General features: G+C 43.1%; 1 protein-coding gene across 1 annotated transcript; it reads right to left on the bottom strand.

The window, feature by feature from the left end:
- Positions 1–681: 681 nt before the first annotated feature.
- Positions 682–18,873, bottom strand: CIPC (CLOCK interacting pacemaker). The gene is given in 5 exon segments (XM_075129796.1): positions 682–4,775; positions 4,777–5,059; positions 9,253–9,422; positions 12,706–12,917; positions 17,889–18,873. Coding segments are annotated over 4 exon segments (1,179 nt in total). The 5' UTR covers positions 12,842–12,917; positions 17,889–18,873; the 3' UTR covers positions 682–4,185.
- Between the last annotated feature and the right edge of the window lie 3,832 nt (positions 18,874–22,705).

Genomic DNA, 22,705 nt, shown 5'->3' with positions numbered 1-22,705 from the left:
GTAGGGAAGAAGGGTTTTTTTGGTGGGGGGGGGGGAGAAAGGATTGGTAGGAAGTTGGGGAGCCTCCCCCATGAAGACTCTAGCTGACCCCAAGCCTCTCCCATTTCAGTCAGACACATCTGCCACAATCCCCTTCAACTCCCTGCCCCCACCCCCACCAGCTACCTCTCCTCCCCCGTCCCCATGTGTCCCTGCACCCTCTGCCCTCATGTGGCTCTACACCCCCATTCCCATTCAGCCCCTGGCTCAATGCTGTCACCCCACTACCTCCTGTGCCCACCCCAGCCTGTCCCCCCACACTAGCCTTTTTGAGCCCCAGCCTGTATCACCTTCCCAGGAGCCCAGTGTTCACTGCTGTGTCTGTCCCCGCCATACCCCGTGTCTCCTTACCTGGCCCTGCCGGGAGGGTGCTGTGAGGAAACCAGCCTCTCCCCCTCCCTCTCCAGGGCTGGCTGAGCCAGTTGCCCTCTCTTCTGGTTCCAAAGCAACCCCTGGTGGGCAAATGGTGTAACTGCAGCACCTTTCCAGCAGAATGTATTTTCAGCAGGGGAAAAAAACCATCTGCAGGAGGCATGAATTCGGTGTGTGCGCAGTGGCACAGAATTCCCCCAGAAGTGTGTTTGTAGAGAGTATTTTGCAGTAAAGGACTCCATAGTTTAGTAGTATTATAGCAATCCACAATTTTTCAGGCACATACTTTATTTCATTCATATTTCACAGTCAGTCTCTAGAAAGCTTTACAGAAAAAAAAAATCACATTTTGTAATCAAGTTCTCATACTACAGAATTCAGATTTTGCAATGCACTTGAAGGTACAGAAAATATTTACATTCAACCAGAGTTATCCAAGTTTTAAAAAAAACTTCATGAAAGCAATTAAAAATTCAAGATGTATAAAGTTATTAAAACTCTTGCATGAAAGCAGAAGTCTGGTTGACCCATCAACCTTCCCCTTTCCTTGTCATTTCTGCCAGTTGGTGGCAGGACCAACAGCAGAAGCCTCAGAAACTGTTTAGATGACCTTTCAGAGCTCAGGACCTCTGGTTTAAGTCTAGGTTCTTAAATCTATGGATCAACTACAATTTGCTTTAAAAACCTCCAAAACCTGCAGGGCCAATGGTTACAGAATTGTTTGATTGAAGAGGCTAAGTTTCTGGACAATCTTGCTAGGCTGTTTCTGGATTCAGTTTAGAACTGGCTTCAGCTTCAGACGAAGTCTACTAAAAACCAATGAATTCTCTCACCATAGCTCCATGCCCTTTTATTTTACTAAGCTTACAGCTAGGGTAGGAAAGCTTTTGCTATATAAAGCTTCAGTAAGGCTTCCAGCAATAAAGGCAGCTAAAAGACGTAGGAGTAAACTGGGGTTTGACAGCCTTTTGTATATCTACAATCAGCGCCCTCCAGTGTACTTCATTAATTACCTTAACTGCTAATTTATCTGTGGACATGATTCCTAGGTGACCCCAGATTTATTCAGTAGTTTAGAAGATTTTTCTCGTTCAGTACATACTGAATAAGAAGTTTGGATTCTGACAAGCAGTATGATTTCTAAACAGTTGCTGAACTTCTATTCACAGTTTTACTATGTTCACATATATTTTATATAAAATTGTGTGAGCTACAGCAGATTTATACTGTCCAGGATTTTCCTACATCAGGAAGTACACTATATCCTGTTGGAGGGTAATTTTCTGCCCTCCCCCCCCCCCGCCCATTCCCCTTCATCTCTAAAATGTCCACAGTTCATTCTAGATCCATCACTTCACGTTCTAGAACAGTCATTCTTAATAAATAGGGTCTGAATTTAGGATTCTCCACAGCCTCAGATGGGAGAAGCAGCGCTTCCAAGGAAAGAGAAGGAACCTCTGAGGGCAGGACTAGGTCGCTCACATGTCTATTCCCCTCTCTGCAATCCCATACACAAACACCTGTATCACTCAGATCAAGGGAACAACCTTTACTCCCTTTCAATAAGGGGGTTGGAAGCTCCACTGCAGTAACTTTGTTGTGATTCTCTAGCAGGCTCAGGTGTCTGAGTCTTTGGCCTGGAGTGTGTGATGCCCTCCTGCCATATACAGCCTCTTGTTTGAATTTGGTGTCACTATGCTATGTGTTAACAGTTGCAAGCTAACTTCAGATATTAGGCAACACAGGAAACCCACATAAGATTTTGGCCAAATTCCCAACGACTGCTCCTTCCCACCCCCATGCTTTCTTTGGTGGTGCTCTACACCACAGTTGGAATTGTGCTTAATCAGCTACCATTCAGTTGGGTTTTGAGGGGAACAGAGTCTTGGGGCCATCTGGGAAATCTCTCTCTAGCTCCAGAGGCCAGTCCAAGTCTGACTTTCATGTTCCATCCCGCCTTGAGGCATGTATGCAACTCCTTTTCAGTGAACTAATTAAGGTGCTGAAAAGGAAAAACTCTTCTCCTACCTCCAAAGTTTCCTAAGGCATTTGTTACAGTAATGCTGTAGGAGAATTCTTTAGGACCTCATGCAATGTTCATTTGAGGCCATTAGAAGGATGAAAGGGTCATGTCACTGAATTTAAAGACAAAAGGCCAACTCAAACTTTTTAACTGGAAAGCTTTTAGGTTTCTTTTTGAGAAACTGAAATACATACAGGAATGCAAGAATGTCAAGGCAATACTTGATCACATGAAATGCAAGTTTTGTTTGAAAAACATTGTGAAACCAAAGGGATCAGACTCTGATCATATAATTTAGAATGGGAGAGACTGTTCACTTCATTCTTAGATTAGCATATTTTAAATCTCCTTATACAGAGGAGTATTTGAAAGACATGGCTCAAGTTGAAGGGAATACAAAGGAGAGTGACAAGTCAAATTCACACAATATGAAGATGTCTGTAGAACAGCTTTTGAAACAAGACTGTCGGGTACATCTAACACCAAGGTCTAATGCCTCTACCAGAATCAGTGTGTAAGTGCATGCTTCAAGACTAGCAGGTTGGGAATGAGAATACTCATACTAATGAGAACATTAAAAAGTGTTCAAGGTCATATTCTTGGGAAGATGTCACCAAAGTGATCAGTGTCTCTTCTAGTGATACACTCAGATGTTTCTCATAAAAAGAAAAACAGGGCTTGTTTCACTCTAGGACCGGTACAACCACTTTTTTCAACTCAGCAAGCTGATTTCACAGCCAAAGAAAGAGTCTCTCCTAAACTGGATAAAAACCAAAGGATGCATAGCTGCCTAGCGAGGAACATATTTTGGGAAAGTTCTATAGCCTGTGTTATACAGGAAGTCATACTAGTTGATCACAATGGTCCCTTCTGGCCTTGGAATCTAAGAATCTTCATTGTAATGAATTTTTAAAAAAATTACATAACAGCTTCTTTTTTTTTAAAGTAACAGTCAGTGTTTAATTTATTGCATACCTGGGAAATCCAAAGCCATCTTGCTTAGTACAGTTGTTAGCTGTTAACGGGCAGTTCAAATAAACCTGCTTTGGAATAAACACTTCCAGTGCATGTCTAGTGCTTTCAGATTTTCACCCAGCTCTCAACTTTAAAGAAACTAAAATAGGCAGTTGACAGGCATGCCTAGAACTATTACATTTATTTCTAATATACCCCTCACCTCCCCACCCCTACTTTGCTCAAGCAAAGCAACGTATGGAGTGCAGCTTTAATGCAAGCAGATCTCCATTTGTTCAATGTGGTGATTATCCAAAAGAAAGACCACTGTATATCTTTGGAGTATTAACACAAAGCTGGAGATACTATGTTACCCATCCAGTTTCCTCTTTCCATATCAATTCATAAATGGCTACGCTAGACTAGGTCTTTTGTCCCATTCTGTGAATTGGCTGTCTGGAGATAGGGGGTGAAAAAAGATGCTTGCTAGGAAAGAGCCATTTGCAATGTTCTCCATCATAAGAGTGGGAACACATCACATCATAGCACTTTCACACCTTCATGGTCCAAAGAAGAGCACAGTTGCTCAGTCCCAGTGACATGAAGCAGTACTAATTCCAGCCGAGGCCTCCCATTGTGCCAGTCTCACAACTGGCATTTGGGACAGCTTATTAATGGCATGCTGCTTTGTGAATGAGTTTTTAAAGCAGCCTCAAACTTAGAAAGTGCTCTTGTAAAAGCCTGAGACAGAGGAAGAGAGGCACTGGAGTCACTTGAACAGCTATATATTTTTTGCGCTACATGTTGGGATATGTAGGAGAAGCCTCAAGGCTGCTGTCAGCTTTATCTGACCCCGTTAGAGATGCCTCTAGCTCTGCCCAGGCCTGAGGAGCATTGCCCTTTATTGCCTCCATGAACAACTGTGTTTGCTGCTTCAGCCGGTCCAGTTCAATCTGGGTTACCTGGTTCTGATGAATCAGCTCCTTGGTTTTCAAGGTGATCTCCAGCAATCCAGACCTGTGCAGCACAACAAAGGTATTCTGAAAGCGCTTGCACTTGCGTTGCTGCTGCAACGATAGCTCAGGAGTAGTATAAAGTTCTTCTGCTGCCAAAGGTGGGCTGCAGGTTGCTAACTGCACCATATGATGTACTGGATTCTCCATCTCAGGAGATCTGCAGTCTGATATCTGGAGGACTCCAGTAGGAGAAAAGGGAATCAAAGCTGGGGCCTTTTGTTTGTCAGTAGAAATATACTGAAAGCCATCAATAGTTGACATTTTTCCACTTGCCATCACAGCTGAAGAACTCTGCTGAGTAGAGTCCTGAGCAGGCTTAAAGTCTGGTGATACTTGGGGGCAAGCACTAGGGGGCAATAAACTAGTCTTACTGGACACAGTAGTTAGTATCTGTGCAAAGCCATTTCTGTCCACTGGTTCTCCCTCTTTCCTCCAGATCCCAGACACGATCTCTTTTGCAGGGATGTGGTGCTGTCTTTGCATAGGAGTTCAGGATGGGCAGGTAATTAGTAGAGTCAATTCTCTTCTCACCAACAAGATGAGGGTTAATGGGAGGGGAGATGGCTGGATGAAGAAACACTAGCTGTGGCTGAGCTGGAATCACTTCAAAAGATGGCTGAACAGTCCAAGACTGAAGCTGCGATGAACTGCTTCCCTGAGAAGTATGGGTGGAAAAAGTGGAATTATCACAACTAACAGTGTAAGAAAAAATGTTAGAAAAGCTTTATCAGAACAGGTGAGCCTGGTGCCAATGCTCCAATGTAGACGCTGTTGCTAAATGCTGCCAGTTATAATGTAGTCTGAGTAGATTTTACCTCGTATAAATTCATTCTTCCCTTCTTGTGACACTGCTAGAGACCAAGCTGTAATTCAGAATCTATCTACTGCTGAACAGCAAATACATTTAGAAGTCATTCCGTTTTAGCATTCCTATTTATGCTAACACAAGCTGGCAGCAACCCTGGGCTTGAGGATATAATAAGAGAATAATAACTACAGGTGTCCAGAAAACTTTGAAAAAAAGTCACAACACTTAAAGTTATGATTTAAAAAAAAAAACATTCAGATGAACGCTGCACAAACATTCTATCTAGAAGTTTAAATTTTATATTAGTTGAGACATAGGAACTCTAATCCTGTCACTTCTATTATTACAGAAAGTGCTTGAAACAGTCTCGGTTATTTCTAACACAGTAGGTAGTCACTAACAAGTGCTGCAGTTTTAAAATTTATTGAAACCATATATTATACAAAAACCTAGCACTTGAAGTAACGCCTACTAGCCCCAGGAGAAATACCTGCTCTACACACAAAGTTGCACCCTTTCAACACCACACCTTTGGTTAAACTGGTGCAACTTTGTGTGCTGAAAAGCTTAAAATCCATTACTGTGGGAGAAAAACACCAGTGCTTCCATCCAAAAGTTACAAATATTTCATTTTTTTAAATTGGCAGGGTTGTAACATCAACAATCTTGATTTAATAAAAAAAAATCACTTACCACATTGATACTCTTTTGGCTCAAAATTGTGCCCTCAGCTAAACCTGTCCTAAGACATCCACCCTACCTCCCACTTGTTTGTCTCATCTACCTTTAATGGCGGGTCTCTTAGATGCCAATGCAGCGAACATGAGCTAGAGTCCATTTGTATTCAGCAAAGCACTTTACCACACAATTAAGTGCTTTGATGAACAGCAAACAGCAGAGGAAGGATGATCCTGTGGTTAGGATGCTAACCTGGGACTCAAGAGGCTCCAGTTCAATTCCCTGCTATGCCATAAGCGACCTGTGTTACTTTGGGCAAACCACTTAGAGGCAGAGAAACTGTTTCTCATCTGTAAAATAGGAATAATATTACCTTCCTACTTCAGAGGGGTGCTGTGGGGATAAATACATCGTGAGATGCTCAGAGATTATGGTAATAGGGGGTCCGTAAATACCTTAGATATACAGATGGGCTGTAGAATTTGAAGCCTTAGGCTACATCTACAGCAAGCGGTAGGGGGTGTAATTCTCCTGCTTATGTACATATACTCATAATATCGCTCATCAACCTAGCGCAAGTATAAATAGCAATGGAGCTGCGGTAGCAAGGGTAGCAGCAGCAGAGGCATGGCTGAGCCATGCCAAGCACATACCCAACAATTTCAGGCAAGTTTGTGTTCAGCCTTGCTGCCAGTGCTACAGTGGCTACACTACTATTTATACTTGAGCTAGCATGAGTATATGTACACAAGCAGGGGAAATCATTCTCCTAGCTGGTAGCGTAGACATAGCTTTAAAGAACAAGCTCTTTGGTGCAAGGCTTGTCATTTACTAGATGTTTGCACAAAAGGACCATTCCACGAAGAACAATTCCAACACAGTTGACTGACCTAACATATTCCAATTTGCTTAGTTATTACAGGTTGAGGCAGGAATGTATTTCATGATCATTAACCTATATCCATTGTTTTTGTTTGCTGAAGTAAAGTCTTCCATTTTACTTTAACATGACTCCCTCTTTATTTTAATATAAAGAGGTTTGGACATGAAGATCTATGACACAATGGACTGTCTTCCTTGTTTATTCTTAATTTCTCTCCCTTACTCTGCTACATTACAACATTCTATAACTTAGGTATATTATAAAAAATGGTAAAGTTCTGCTTGCAACATGCCCTGGGAAGTTTGTTAGCATAACAAGAAAGCCAGTATTTCATTTTCCATCTCTCACCCTAAAGGCACCAGAAGGTGAAGCTTGCCTAACCCCTATCAGATTGGAGCTTTGTGCATCTGCCTAAACAGTTTGTCCACATTTCCAAGAATGTTTTTTTGGGGGGGACGGGGACGACCACACAGTCTTTTGTCAAGCTAAAGAGAGCATGTTGTGGAGATTAAAGAACTGACTTCCCTATAAAAGCCTACTCCAGACATCTCTTTCATTGCACATCTTGACAGAGCCTCACTCTCTCGTTGGATATCAATACTGAAGTTTAACCAGATTTGCTTTCAACCATGCCAGCCTGGGCTGTGAGCTTGTCAGATCTCACAGGCAAGTCGGGGAGTCTAAACTTGGATTGTGGTTTCTCCTTGGAGGCTTCCCATCCATTTGTCCCCACTGCATTTTCAGGAATTTTTCACTCAGATGGAGGGCTGAAGAAATGTTGGTCCCGCTCTGATGAGAGAGTTAAAAACATGGTTTCTCCCACACCTTATTCTAAGTTGCACATTTTTCACAAGTGGCTAACAATGTGCTCATAGCCTGACAGAACAACGTGGCAGAGAAACTAATCAATTAATGAGTTCACCCAGTTGTTACAACTTAAGGCCTGAAATTTACTTTTTATTTAGTAATTGTTTAACATTTTGCTCCTAATCATCTTAATTTAGACACAAAAATATAGATTAGAACAGAAAAAGCTTTGACAAAAACAAATATAAGCAGAGATGGTTTCATATTTTATTCATTTTGAATTACACTTTACCATTTGCTTATACTATTGGAACCCAAAATCCAAAAGCCTTCTTAAATACTTGAGATCTAGCAAGTGAAACTAACTATTCTAGTTTCACTGTCTAAGCTGAATAAAATACTCCTGGGGGAATTCTGTGCCACTGCACACACACAGAATTCATGTCCCCCGCAGATTCCGCTCCCCCCAAACGTAGAAATACATACAGCCAAGAAGGCACTGCAGGTACACTTTTCACCCACCAGCGGCCATTGTGGTGCCAGAAGAGAAGGCAGCTGGCTCAGCCAGCCGTGGAGAAGGAGGGGGAGAGGCGGTCTTCCTCACAGCACCCTGCCCACGGGGCCACATATGGGGGGAGATGGACAGAGCGGGACACATGGGGGTGTTGGGGAGGTCACACAAACTGGGGTTCAGAAAGGCTAGTGGGGGGTGGGAGACTGGGGCAGGGGCACAGGAGCTAGCTGGGGGACAGCATTGAGCCAGGGGCTGATTGGGAGTGGTGGTGCAGGGCCACATGGGGACAGTGGCAGATGCGCCTGACTGAATGGGAGAGGCTAGGGGTGAACCAGCATCTGCATGATGGAAGCGCCCCAACTCCCTCACAATCCCTTCTCCCCACCCAAGAAAAGCCATGCTCCATACTTCTCCCACCCACACCCAACAACCCTCCACGTGCACTCCCAGGTTCCTTCCCAGCAATTTCTTCCGTCTCCCTCAGCTCCTCCATTATGAGTAATTCCCACGAGCCTTTGCACTGTTTCTGTATTGTAGTTTAAATGAATTATTACTCAAAGTTCTGTATTATTATGCCTAGTAAGGAATCTATTTGTCAAAAAACATTTCCTGAATCTGTCATCTGTGTTACAGACATACTTGCTGACAGGTAATTTGAAATATATTACCAGAATAACTGAAACTGGCATTTTTTTTAATATTGTGTTATTTTGACAAATAAAATATGCAGTTTGCAGAATTTTAAAATATTTTGCACAGCATTTTAAATTTTTTGGCACAGAATTCCCCTAGGAGTAGTAAAGCATCAATGCAGAAAGTACATTAGATTTCTAAAATTCTTTCATTTAAATAATCTGAGGTAATTAGTATTTTTTCCTAAATATGTCTTTTATCTTTCCAGGATCCCTTTAAAATAAAGAGATTTAACAAACTTATATGAGGCATTAAGAATCTTACGTTTGATCTATCTTGCTGATGTTAGCCTGCCTCTGGCCAGGCACATACTCACTCTAACAGATCTTCTACTGATACTATGATTCTATGAGTATAGCAACGAGTTAGATGAACATCACCCTTTAAAAGAGTTATTTGCAAAACGCACTTCTGAAAGGAAAACATACTTTCCAATATATTATTATCTTCCCCCCCGCCCCCCACCTGTCTGACCAGTACATTTTTCCTTACGACCACAGGAGAAAGTGCTGGGAAGGAATTGCTTGTGGCCAGTGAGTAGAGCCAGGGCCCATCCTCTGTGTTCCAACACAATGCATTCAGCATATTCTCTGAGTTGGTCAGCTCCACAGAACTCAGACACCCTGAACTTCCGTCTGGTAGATGCGAAGTCCAGTTATTAGTTGTTTTATATGCAGCACACTTTCTAACCTCCCACCTATTTCCTGATTCCACACTGTTCAATCACATTGTGCATAATGCTGCTAATCTGATTTTGGAAACCAACTAACATGGGCTTCATACATTGTCTGATGGCTGCTCAGTGTCCTCAGATTTTAGTTAAAAGAAAAGGAGTACTTGTGGCACCTTAGAGACTAACAAATTTGAGCATAAGCTTTCGTGAGCTACAGCTCACTTCATCAGATGCATTCAGTGGAAAATACAGTGGGGAGATTTATATAGAGAACATGAAACAATGGGTGTTACCATACACACACTGTAACCAGAGTGATCACTTAAGGTGAGCTATTACCAGCAGGAGAGCTGGGGGGTGGCCAGGATGGTGTTTTCAGGAAGATCACCGATGGATTGTAGTTTCCTCAGAAGTCAGTGGTGTCTCAAAGATAGCTGGGAGTGCTGGTAGCGTAGGGCCTGAGGAGGCAGTCTACATAGACAGACAATCCTGCTGTCAGGGTGCCAATGCCTGAGATGATGGGGTGTCCAGGATTTCCAGGTTTATGGATCTTGGGTAGCAGATAGAATACCCCAGGTCAGGGTTCCAGTGGTGTGTCTCTGCAGATTTGTTCTTGTGCTTTTTCAGGGAGTTTCTTGAGCAAATGCTGTAGTTTCTTTTGGTAACCTTCAGTGGGATCAGAGGGTAATGGCTTGTAGAAAGTGGTGTTGGAGAGCTGCTTAGCAGCCTCTTGTTCATATTCCAACCTATTCATGATGATGAAAGCATCTCCTTTATCAGCCTTTTTGATTATGATGTCAGAGTTGTTGCTAAGACTGTGGATGGCCACTATGGATGTAGAAGCCCTCTACATCAACATTCCACACAAAGATGAACTACAAGCTGTCAGGAACAGTATCCCCGATAATGTCACGGCAAACCTGGTGGCTGAACTTTGCGACTTTGTCCTCACCCATAACTATTTCACATTTGGGGACAATGTATACCTTCAAATCAGCGGCACTGCTATGGGTACCCGCATGGCCCCACAGTATGCCAACATTTTTATGGCTGACTTAGAACAACGCTTCCTCAGCTCTCGTCCCCTAATGCCCCTACTCTACTTGCGCTACATTGATGACATCTTCATCACCTGGACCCATGGAAAAGAAGCCCTTGAGGAATTCCCCCATGATTTCAACAATTTCCATCCCACCATCAACCTCAGCCTGGACCAGTCCACACAAGAGATCCACTTCCTGGACACTACGGTGCTAATAAGCGATGGTCACATAAACACCACCCTATACCAGAAACCTACTGACTGCTATGCCTACCTCCATGCCTCCAGCTTTCATCCAGACTACACCACACGATCCATCGTCTACAGCCAAGCTCTACGATACAACCACATTTGCTCAAACCCCTCAGACAGAGGCAAACATCTACAAGATCTCTATCAAGCATTCTTACAACTACAATACCCACCTGCTGAAGTGAAGAAACAGACTGACAGAGCCAGAAGAGTACGCAGAAGTCACCTACTACAGGATAGGCCCAACAAAGATAATAACAGAACACCACTAGCCATCACCTTCAGCCCCCAACTAAAACCTCTCCAACGCATCATCAAGGATCTACAACCTATCCTGAAGGACGACCCATCACTCTCACAGGTCTTGGGAGACAGGCCAGTCCTTGCTTACAGACAGCCCCCCAACCTGAAGCAAATACTCACCAGCAACCACATACCACACAACAGAACCACTAACCCAGGAACCTATCCTTGCAACAAAGCCTGTTGCCAACTGTGTCCACATATCTATTCAGCGGACACCATCATAGGGCCTAATCACATCAGCCACACTATCAGAGGCTCCTTCACCTGCACATCTACCAAAATGTGATATATGGCATCATGTTCCAACAATGCCCCTCTGCCATGTACATTGGTCAAACTGGACAGTCTCTACGTAAAAGAATAAATGGACACAAATCAGACATCAGGAATTATAACATTCAAAAACCAGTCGGAGAACACTTCAATCTCTCTGGTCACTCGATTACAGACCTAAAAGTGGCAATACTTCAACAAAAAAAACTTCAAAAACAGACTCCAAGGAGAGACTGCTGAATTGGAATTAATTTGCAAACTGGACACAATTAACTTAGGCTTGAATAGCAACTGGGAGTGGATGGTCATTACAAAAAGTAAAACTATTTCCCCATGTTTATCCCTCCCCCCCACTGTTCCTCAGACGTTCCTGTCAACTCCTGGAAACAGCCAACCTTGATTATCAGTACAAAAGGTTCCACCCCCGCCCCTGCTCTCCTGCTGGTAATAGCTCACCTTAAGTGATCACTCTGGTTACAGTGTGTATGGTAACACCCATTGTTCCATGTTCTCTATGTATATAAATCTCCCCACTGTATTTTCCACTGAATGCATCCGATGAACTGACCTGTAGCTCATGAAGGCTTATGCTCAAATAAAGCTGTTAGTCTTTAAGGTGCCACAAGTACTTCTTTTCTTTTTGCGAACACAGACTAACACGGCTGCTACTCTGAAACCTGATTTTAGTTAGTAATTTTCAGTGATGGATATCTTTTTATGTGGATCTTTCCTCACAACTGGCACCCTTGGTGTGGTCTCAGAGAGGCCAAGGATTGTACTTTGTCTTCATGCCTATTAAATCTATTAAAGCATACTAAGGTAGGACAGTGTTGCAGAATCTTGCACTGCCAGTTTGCTGTGACTGTTTTGTACCCAGGGCCTCTTATCTCCTTCAATCACTCACCTTTCACAAATAGAATTATTTTTTCTCATGAAAAGGAAAGATCATTGCATAGTTTTGGTGTGTATTAAAACTGTATGTGGATGTGCCATTTTAATCAACCTTACAAAAATTACTTTCTAGTGTAACAGGCTGTTTGACATTCTGGTCACATGTAACTCAACAGGTCATGCAAGGACCAAATAGGAGCCCCTTTTTCTAGACAGTAGCTAAAATGAAAAATATGCCCATTAGAAAGAGAGACTCAAGTAAGCCCCAATACCGTGCAGATTGACAAAATGAGCTTTAGAAGAGTATAAAGCTTGGCTTTGAAGGTTTTAGTAGTCACAGGATTTTCAAACTTGCCCTATACACAAAAGTCCTCCCACCCTTCCACATGAGTTTTCTGAACTGTAAAAAGATAAGTTTGTTAAGCAAACTGTGAAGTTTAAAGGAAATAACAGGAGGAAAGTTAATTATATTTTTCTAAACCTGAGAATCCAGATTCTTTGTCAGATTCAGCTGCTGCTATGCTGAACTGATGCGTCAATCTCTTCATGTCCATCACATTGCCCAGTTTGGTTAATAGCCTTCTGGGGCTCTCTCTAGGTGTGTACTTTCTCTCCATTCTTTTACAGTGCTGGAGACAGAGCTGTCAACACTTTTTCCATTGGGGGTGAGGTGGAGGAGGAAAAGGAAGAGATCTGGAACAAACAAAACAAAAACAAAAAACAAGTCCCTCTGAAGCTGAGGAAGCTAATTCCACTGATGCAGAATAAGCTTTGCAATAAGAGAAGCTCATCTTTCTCTGACAAGCCCTTGAATTATATTAACAGAGCTGGTTATCTAACATCCAGCTCTAGATTTGCCATTTTTATAAAAAAAATTCAGGTCAGTACATGGACTGTCAATAATAGCAGAGCTTATTCCCTGTAAGCCTCCCTCTCTAAACTTTATAACCTAGAGTGCTAAAAACACAAACACATTATTATTATTATAGGCTGTGCTAAAAAAGATGCCTATAGGTAAGGTTGCCTGACAATTTACATTAGACAACCTAGTTTTCAGTTGCTTAGCTTTACCAAACTGCTTGGGTTGAAATATTCCATGCTGGGTGTCTGCCTCAGGCTAAGCAGTTTTATTGGTTTGGTTTTTTTAAACAAAGAGTTACAGCTAAGTTATTCAGCCATTTCTCAGAATGAGATTAGGCAAAATGATGTTTTGTTTTGTTGTTAAGAATTCTTACAACTATTTCACTGAGAATCTCTAGCTCCTCCATACTTTGGAGCACAAACTTGACATCTGTCTGGGGAGTTGCCCTCGTGTCAAGGATGCGCCTTTTATCATCTTTGTGAAAGTCCACCTAAGTTTGGCCAAGTTGTGAGCCTCTGAAAATCTGAGTTCATGCATGCTCAGTATAGACTTGTTGGAATTCACAGCTAAGTTCTCCAAAGATTTCATCTACACCAGGGATCTCAAACTCAATTTACCTTAGGGCCAGTGCCAGTCCTCAAATCCTCCCAGTGGGCCAATAATGTCACTGAAGATGGCATTCAGAAAAGAAAATGTTTATATTGTATTTTTTATTTCAAATTTCTTAGAAATAATAAAACTGTCATACAACTTTATACAATTCTTTGCCTGCCAGAGAGTGTTTTAGTGTTTGCCAGACACCTGGCAACGCCTCAAGTTCTTTCAGTTTGTTGCCATTTGGCCTCAGTGACTGAGCAGTTGAAACCGTCAGGATTGCAGCAAGGTGTGCATCAAATAGTTGTGTTCGGTATTTTTACTTGTTTATATTCATTGTGGAAAAAAGTGACACAGCCTCCATGGCTGACTCTGCCCAACAACTAATGATGCTGCCTCCATGGCTGACTCTGCCCGGCAACTAGTGATGCCATCTCTGTCACTCTCCTCCAGCCAATGGGAGGTGTGGGGGGCAGCGCCTGCAGCAGACAGAGCCGGCAGCGTGGCTGCATGCGTCTTCCTCCATGGGCCGCAGTGGCGAGGTTCTCGCGCCGGGACTTTGAGACCCCTGAGCTACACTGAGCATGCCTACCTAGCTTGGGCTAGCAAGACTTTTTCTGTAGTTGTTCCTCCCAGCAGCTAGGGGTTGCTGAGGCAGCAAGCCCAAGAACTATGGGAATCAATATGGTTCTACATGACTACAATATTGTTTTTTTCAGGGATGTTAAAAGAATGCTAAAGTTGCAGGGTCAGTGGAACACTACTCTGGAAAACTGGATTTTATCCCCATCTCTACCACACAGTTTTATGACAAGTAACCATTAACTGTGTGTTACCCATTTTGAGACACCTGGGGTCTGATTTGCAGAACTGCTGAAATCAGAACAGCAACTGCTCTCAGATAGCTGTGCTCTGAAAAACACAGTTTTATAAAATACTAAGCTCCCAAAAAAGTCAGGCCATAGGCCTTTCAAATTGGGAACCCAAAATTCATGTACACTTGATAAACTGGAGAATTGGTCTGACATCAATAAGATAAAATCCAATAAACTGCAAAGTGAACTTAGAAAGGGAAGATAAAATGCACAAATACCAAAAGGGGAATTACTGGCTAGACAGCAGTTCTGCAGGAAAAGGTCTGGAGGGTAAAGTGGATCACAATTTGCATATGAGAAAACAGTGTGATGCTGTTGTGAAAAAGGCAAATGTCATTCTGGGATGTATTAAGAGGAGTGTCATCCTTAAGACATGGGAGGTACATGGTTTTCGGTACATGTCGTCAGTCTCCCCTCCTTCCCTGAAAGGAACGGCAAACAATCATTTCACGCCTTTTTTCCTGGTTTATCCATGCAGACACCATAGCACGGAGCCCGCTCAGCTGCACACTGCTTTTTTGAGCATTGTAAACACCTTGCGCATTATCCTGAAGTATGTGCAGAGCCTAGTTAGGAGCCACCAGCACAAAGAAGATTGTGAGGATGACATAGACACAGACGTTCCTGAAAGCACGGGATGTGGCAATTGGGATATCATGGCGGCATTGGGGCATGCTGATACAGTGAAACGCCGATTCTGGGCCTGGCACATAGGCACAGACTGGTGGGACCGCATAGCGTTGCGAGTATGGGATGATTCCCAGTAGCTGCGAAACTTTTGCATGCATAAGTGCAGGAATATCAAGATGAGACCTGCCCTGACAGTTGAGAAGTGAGTGGTGATAGCCCTGTGGAAGCTTGCAACACCTGACTGTTTCCATTCAGTTGGGAATCAATTTGGAGTAGGCAAATCTACTGTGGGAGCTGCTGTGATCCAAGTAGCCAGGGCAATCAATACCCTTCTGAAAGAAGGGTAGTGACTCTTGGAAATGTGCAGGTCATAGTGGATGCCTTTGCTGCAATGGAGTTCCCTAACTGTGGCGGGACGGTAGACAGAACGCATGTCCCCATCTTGGCACCGGACCACCTTGCCAAAGGGTACATAAACTGCAAGGGGTACTTCTCAATGGTGTTGCAAGCACTAGTGGATCACAAAGGCCGTTTCACCGACATCAACGTGGGATGGTTAGGAAAGGTGCATGACTCTCGCATCTTTCGGAACTCCGGGCTGTTCAGAAAGCTGCAAGAAGGGACTTTCTTCCCAGACCAGAAAATTACCATTGGGGATGCTGAAATGCCAAACAGTTATCCTTAGGGACCCTTGCTTCCATGGCTCATGAAGCCGTACACAGGCAGCCTGGACAGCAGTAAGGAGTAGTTCAACTATAGGCTGAGCAAGTGCAGAATGGTGGTAGAATGTGCCTTTGGACATTTAAAAGGGCACTGGCACAGTTTGCTGAGTAGGTTAGACCTCAGTGAAAGCAATATTCCCATTGTTATTGCCGCTTGCTGTGTGCTCCATAATATCTGTGAGAGTAAGGGGGGAGACGTTTATGGCAGGGTGGGAGGTTGAGGCAGATCACCTGGCAGACAATTTTGAACAGCCAGACACCAGGGCAATTAGAAGATCGCACCGAGGTGCGCTGCGCATCAGAGAAGCTTTGAAAAATAGTTTCATAACTGACCAGGCTACAGTGTGACAGTTGTGTGTGTTTGTCCTTGATGCAAAGCCGCCCCCTTTGGTGAATGTACTTCCCTGTAATCCAATCCCCTTCTCCCGCTTCGACCATAGCTGGCACAGGAAATAAAGTCCCTATTGTTCTGAATCCATTCATTATTTATTAAAAAAATACTTCAGATCACCGACAACACTGACTAATAAAAGGTAGCCCGGGTGTACAAAGAGCTTGATAATGGGGTGGGGGAAGAGGGAAGGACAAGGCCATATTGCTTATTGTAGCCACACTACAAATCAAAGCTGTTTGAATGACAGCCTTCTGTTGCTTGGGTCATCCCCTGGAGTTAAGTGGCAGGGTGCCTGGATCCTCCCCAACCCGCATTCTTGGGTGTTTGGGTGAGGAGGATATGGAACTTGGCGAGGAGGGCAGGCGGTTACACAATGGATGCAGCAGGGGGGTCTATACTCTAGTTGCCTTTCCTGCAGCTCTACCAGATGCCTCATCATGTCCGCTTGCTCCCCCATTAGCCTCAGCACCTCCTCCTTCATGTTCCGATCACGCTCACTGTATGCTTTTCTGGCCTCTAACACTGAATGCCTCCATGCATTCAGCTGTGCCCTATCCGTGTGGGAGCACTGCATGAGCTCTGAAAACATATCATTGCAAGTGCATTTTTTTGCCTTCTAATCTGCAATAACTTCAGGGACGGAGTTGATGCGGGGAGCAAAGAAACATTTGCAGCTGCAGGGGGGAAAGAGGGAGAGTAGACTTTTAAGAAGATACTTTTCTGAGGAAAAAAAGGGAGACTTTTACAGTGAATCAAACAATTCACAGCAGACAGTACATGTGTTTTAGGTACAAGGTCGCACTTTGCCTTTTATATTGAGTGCCTGCCAGTATGGTGACACATCATACATGGCTGGGCAACAGAATTTGGTTTCCAGGCAGCCATGGTAAGCCAAAGGGTATGTGGGATTGGCTTCTTCTGCGTTTATAACATGTAGAAATAGTTTCAAACTGCAGTGCCCTCCTCTCCCACAGCAACCAATGCCAGTTGGGTTTGCAGTTTAAAAGGAGGGGCTGTGGTTTTGGGGTGGATCTACATCACACCCCTCCCCCACCCCCACCCGGCTATTCTCCGGGGTGATCCCTTTTAGCTAAGCGCAAACAGCCCAGCATGCCCAGGGTCTAATGTGTTGTGGATCACCATACAGAGGGTATTACTGTTCCCTTACAAAACTTCCCCTATTTCAACGAGGTGACCATGGATAATATCACTCTCCTGAGGTTGACACAGAAAGATAAAGACCGAACGTTGCATGAATGCAACCAAAACCCAGGACCTTTCGCTGCCATGCTTTGTGCTGCAATGATTCCAGACCACTTGCTACAGGCTTGGTGTGGTCAAGTCTCCTACCATGGAGGACAAAATAAGGCAACCCTCCCCAGAAGCCTTCCGCAAAGGCTTTCAGAGTACCTCCAGGGGAGCTTCATGGAGATGTCCCTGCAGGATTCCCGCTCCATCCCCAGACACATTAACAGACTTTTCCAGTAGCTGTACTGGCCCGGAATGCATCTCAATTCTTCAAGGCAAACCAAACATTAAACATTATTGCTTTTAACCCCTGTAGTGTTTTTACAAATGTGCACTCACCAGAGGTGCCTTCTCCACCTTCAGGGTCCGGGAACAATAGGCCCTGGGAGGGTCCTGGCTGCCGGGGAGAACGGATTCTCCACTTTCCTGCTGCGCATTCTCCTCCTCCTCCAAATCCTCATCTGTGTTGCGTGAGGCTGCCACCTTGCAGGTGTCCACAGAGAGTTTTGGGGTACTGGTAGGGTCCCCCCAGCACCTAGAATGGCATACAGCTGATCAGAGAAGCAGCATGTCTGGGACTCTGATCCGGAGTGACCGTTTGCCTCCTTTGTCTTTTGGTAGGCTTGCCTTAGCTCCTTAATTTTCATGCGGCACTGCTGTGTTTCCCTGGTGTAGCATCTCTCCACCATGCCTGGTGCGATTTTGGCATATATATCAGCATTTCTTTTGCTGGATCAGGGTTTTGCCTGCACAGATTCTTCTCCCCATACAGCAGTCAGATCCAGTGTCTCCCGTTCGCTCCATGCTGCAGTTCGTTTGCAATTCTGGGACTGAATTGTCACCTGTTCTGCTGAGCTCGCCACGCTGACCAAACAGGAAATGAAATTCAAAAATTCCTGGTGCTTTTCCTGTGTACCTGGCTAATGCATCATAGCTGAAAGTCTCAGATAGCTCCCGGAGGTCAATACCATCGAATTGCACAGCGCTGCGTCTACGATACCCTAAATTAGTCCCCAGAAGGTCGATTTTAGCGCTACTCCCCTCATGGGGGAGGAGTACAGAGGTCAATTTTAAGAGCCCTTTACGTCGGCAGAATGGGGTCGGTTGTGTAGACGCATTCATTATAAAATCGACCGAATGTGGCTAAATTCGACCTAACCTCGTAGTGTAGACCAGGCCTAAGGTTCCACAAGGACTCCTCGTTGTTTTTGCTGATACAGACTAACACAGCTAACCCTCTGAAACCTGAACTAAAACTGTTTCATACTTGAGTTTATTTAGTACACTATATGATAGATTCATCTGGAGAAGACTCTCTGCATAAATATTCCTAACTCTTTAAAGACTCTTAAACAAGCTAAAAGAAAAGGAGTACTTGTGGCACCTTAGAGACTAACGAATTTATTTGAGCATGAGCTTTCATGTAAACATCTGATGAAGTGAGCTGTAGCTCACGAAAGCTCATGCTCAAATAAATTCGTTAGTCTCTAAGGTGCCACAAGTACTCCTTTTCTTTTTGCAAATACAGACTAACACGGCTGTTCCTCTGAAACCTGTCATTAAACAAGCTACTAATTCCTTACGTGCGACATGTGAATTAGTAAATGGAAATGTAATTTCTTGTATTGAACTGTGGAAAGGCAATGTCTGGCTCTACTTGATTACTGTGAAGTTCAACAGTATGGTGACCCAGATAAGACAGTGGAGATAAAATGCATAACTTATCTGTAATTAAATCAATGGTCTTTTGTGAAAAATGGAATACTCATGTATATTTTAATTTTCTTACAAAGAATGCTGTCAGTGAGCTAATTGGAGACCTTCAGGAAGTGGAAGCATCTTCATAATGAGCATGCATCCTCAAGGACTGAAGCGTAGACAGAAGACTAATGATGTAGCTCCATTCTCATTTCCCGACATAGAGAGCACTGACTAAAAACCGAAGATTGATATTCAAACAAAAACAAACCAAACCACTGTGCTAAGGGGAGTTAAGGTTGCTTAGGCCATGTCTATACTGAAGACTTCTGCCAGTATAGCTATGTTGGATAGGGGTGCAATCCCTGATCAACATAGTTATGCTGACAAAAGCTCCAGTTGTAGACACAGCTATTTGTGAAAACACACAGTTTTGCCAGTGTAGCTTGTTTTGTACAGTTTTGCTGGAATAAGCTGAGTCCACATCAGAAGCATTTTACCAGTACAGTATACTGGTATATCTATATTAGTAAAGTGTTCCTGGCACAGACATGGCTTCAGAAATGCCTCTTCTTCCCCCACACCCTTTCAGAACATTAAAGTTTGAAATTACACTATGAAAACCATAAAAAAGGTACAATTAAGATAGTACTTCCCACACCCCACGTCCTTCAATTTGCCCTTTTAGAGTAGGACAGGCATAACTCAAACCTCTAAAAATGATGGAAATGAAGATAAGGTAAGTCAGACTTTTGTTAAGAGAAAGTTGAGGGGACTAGTGTTGGTAAGCTGATCATATGACTGGTTAAATAGCATCACCTGAACGCCTATTATTAGACCATTGGCAAATACTGTCAAATATTTGAGCAAGAATACCCTAATGTAGGTGGTGGCCTACTTTTTTATTGCATCATGGTCTCATCTGTTAGTAAGACATTTAACTACATGCTAATGCTACTGTTGGGGGAAAAAAGGAGAACTAACTGAAAATTTAACATCTTGATTGATTGTAATCTTCTAAACAAACAATATACATACTAAAAAGAAAAGGAGTACTTGTGGCACCTTAGAGACTAACCAATTTATTTGAGCATGAGCTTTCGTGAGCTACAGCTCACTTCATCGGATGCATACCGTGGAAACTGCAGCAGACTTTATATATACACAGAGAATATGAAACAATACCTCCTCCCACCCCACTGTCCTGCTGGTAATAGCTTATCTAAAGTGATCATCAGATGGCCCACCTGATGATCACTTTAGATAAGCTATTACCAGCAGGACAGTGGGGTGGGAGGAGGTATTGTTTCATATTCTCTGTGTATATATAAAGTCTGCTGCAGTTTCCACGGTATGCATCCGATGAAGTGAGCTGTAGCTCACGAAAGCTCATGCTCAAATAAATTGGTTAGTCTCTAAGGTGCCACAAGTACTCCTTTTCTTTTTGCGAATACAGACTAACACGGCTGTTACTCTGAAACCTGTCAATATACATACTTATATCTTTAGTTGTTCACCCAGCTATCAGTGTACATGGCTGTTTATAAAGTACATTAAACAAGTTAAAAGACATGGTCTCTGCCCCCAAAGTGCCTACAATGTAAACTGACTAGACAAACATACAGAAATGAATTCAAAAGGGAATGGTAGACAGGAGCTTCCTCCTTCAACACAAAGAGAATAGATGTATAGCCATTAAGCTGTGTGAAGAATTGAGCTGCTATCTAGCATAAGTGCATTTTAAAATGGCTCTCTTTTATAGTCGCTATGCATTTCATTTCTGTTTAATTTCACATCTGTTCTTTAACTGTTCAGTCTTGAACAACATTTACATTTAAATGCTAACCTAATATTGTTTTAAAAGGTAATACTAATGTCTCTCCTTTTTTTACAATTTTATTGAATTGTTTCACATTTTTCTGAATTAAAATAACTCAAGTAACTTTTTTGTAATCATGCATAAGTATCTAAGGCTAAGCCTACTGGATACCATAAAAATCTTACTTTTTTTTTTTTACTGTTCTAATATATTCGTGCTTTGATCACATTTGACTATTTTTGACTGGTCAATTGACCAATTACTTTTGGATCAGTCAAATATCCAACCCTTGGGAGGACAGGACAGAGGAACTTATTAAGCCTAATGCTTTTCCATAAATGTTTTCATGATTTAAAGACAAAAAACAAAAACCACACAGCATGTTTGGATTCAAACATTCCTTTGCAGTGTCTGCAGCACAGACAACTGATTTGTGCAAATGCACGAGAAACAAAGAGAGCCAGACTGATTAATTTGCATAAACACACTAAAAATCAATTTTAGAAGTTATTTACATTTTATTACTCTTAGATGTTATTAGTTACACAGGTAGGAAATGTGTTTTTAAAAGCAATTTTTTTCTCTAGTGTGGTTGCTTTAGAGCAGGGGTGGCCAACCTCTTCAGAAGTTAATATGCAGCTCCTTGTATAGGCACCGACTCTGGGGCTGGAGCTACAGGCACCAACTTTCCAATGTGCCGGGGGGTGCCCACTGCTCAACCCCTGGCCCTGCCCGCATTCCACCCCTTCCCGCGCCCTCCCCTGAGCCTGCCATGCCCTCGCTCATCCCCGTTCCCCCCCCCAGAGCCTCCTGCATGCCACAAAAGAGATGATCGGGAGGAAGGGGAGGCGCTGATGGGTGTGGCTACCGGTGGGCGGGAGGCACTGGGAGCGTGGGGGGGAGCTAATGGGGAGGGGGAGCTGCTGACATATTACTGTGGCTCTTTGGCAATGTACATTGGTAAATTCTGGCTCCTTCTCAGGCTCAGGTTAGCCACCCTTGCTTTAGAGAATAGTTCTGGTATGAAAAGGGAACTGTAAAATGGGAACAGAGGAATTTCTATAAGGGATCAGACCAGTTGTCTATGAAGTCCAGTCTCCAAAAGCGGACAATGCAAGATGACGCAATAAACCCTGTACTGGAATAAACCTACTCATAACAAGTTTCTTCTGAACTCATGACAGTTAGTAGTTGACTTATGCCTTGACGCATAAGTATTCGTATCCACTACAAGTTTTCATTCTAATAACTGTGGGTGGTTTCCTTATCCACAGCAGAATTTCTAAGAAATTTAGATATTTGTAAGTTCTTGGCCTTGACATCTTGTGGCAGTGAGTTACACAGGTTAAGTAGATAATAGTGCTGAGATACTATGGCGATTAACACTAGGTAAAATTAAGACAGACAGACTAATGCTTAGTGTAAGAGTATATCTTTAACAATCCTTCCCCCCAGCTCCATTTCTGCTATTTGCATGTTTAATCACATTTGCTGACCTGTCAGCATTTACAAAGCCAATGTAACGCGGAAGAGCAAGCCAGATTCTACCCCAGTCTGTGCATCATTAACAGAATCATTAGTTAAGTTCTTACTGAGGAATTTTTATTACTGATGGGGAAATACAGTTTGAGAAAATACA

This window comes from Caretta caretta, chromosome 6 (assembly GCF_965140235.1).
Source record: "Caretta caretta isolate rCarCar2 chromosome 6, rCarCar1.hap1, whole genome shotgun sequence".
NCBI classification, from domain to species: Eukaryota; Metazoa; Chordata; order Testudines; family Cheloniidae; genus Caretta; species Caretta caretta.
Note: the sequence above shows the minus strand (reverse complement) of the source record. Positions and strands in the feature narration are given on the sequence as shown.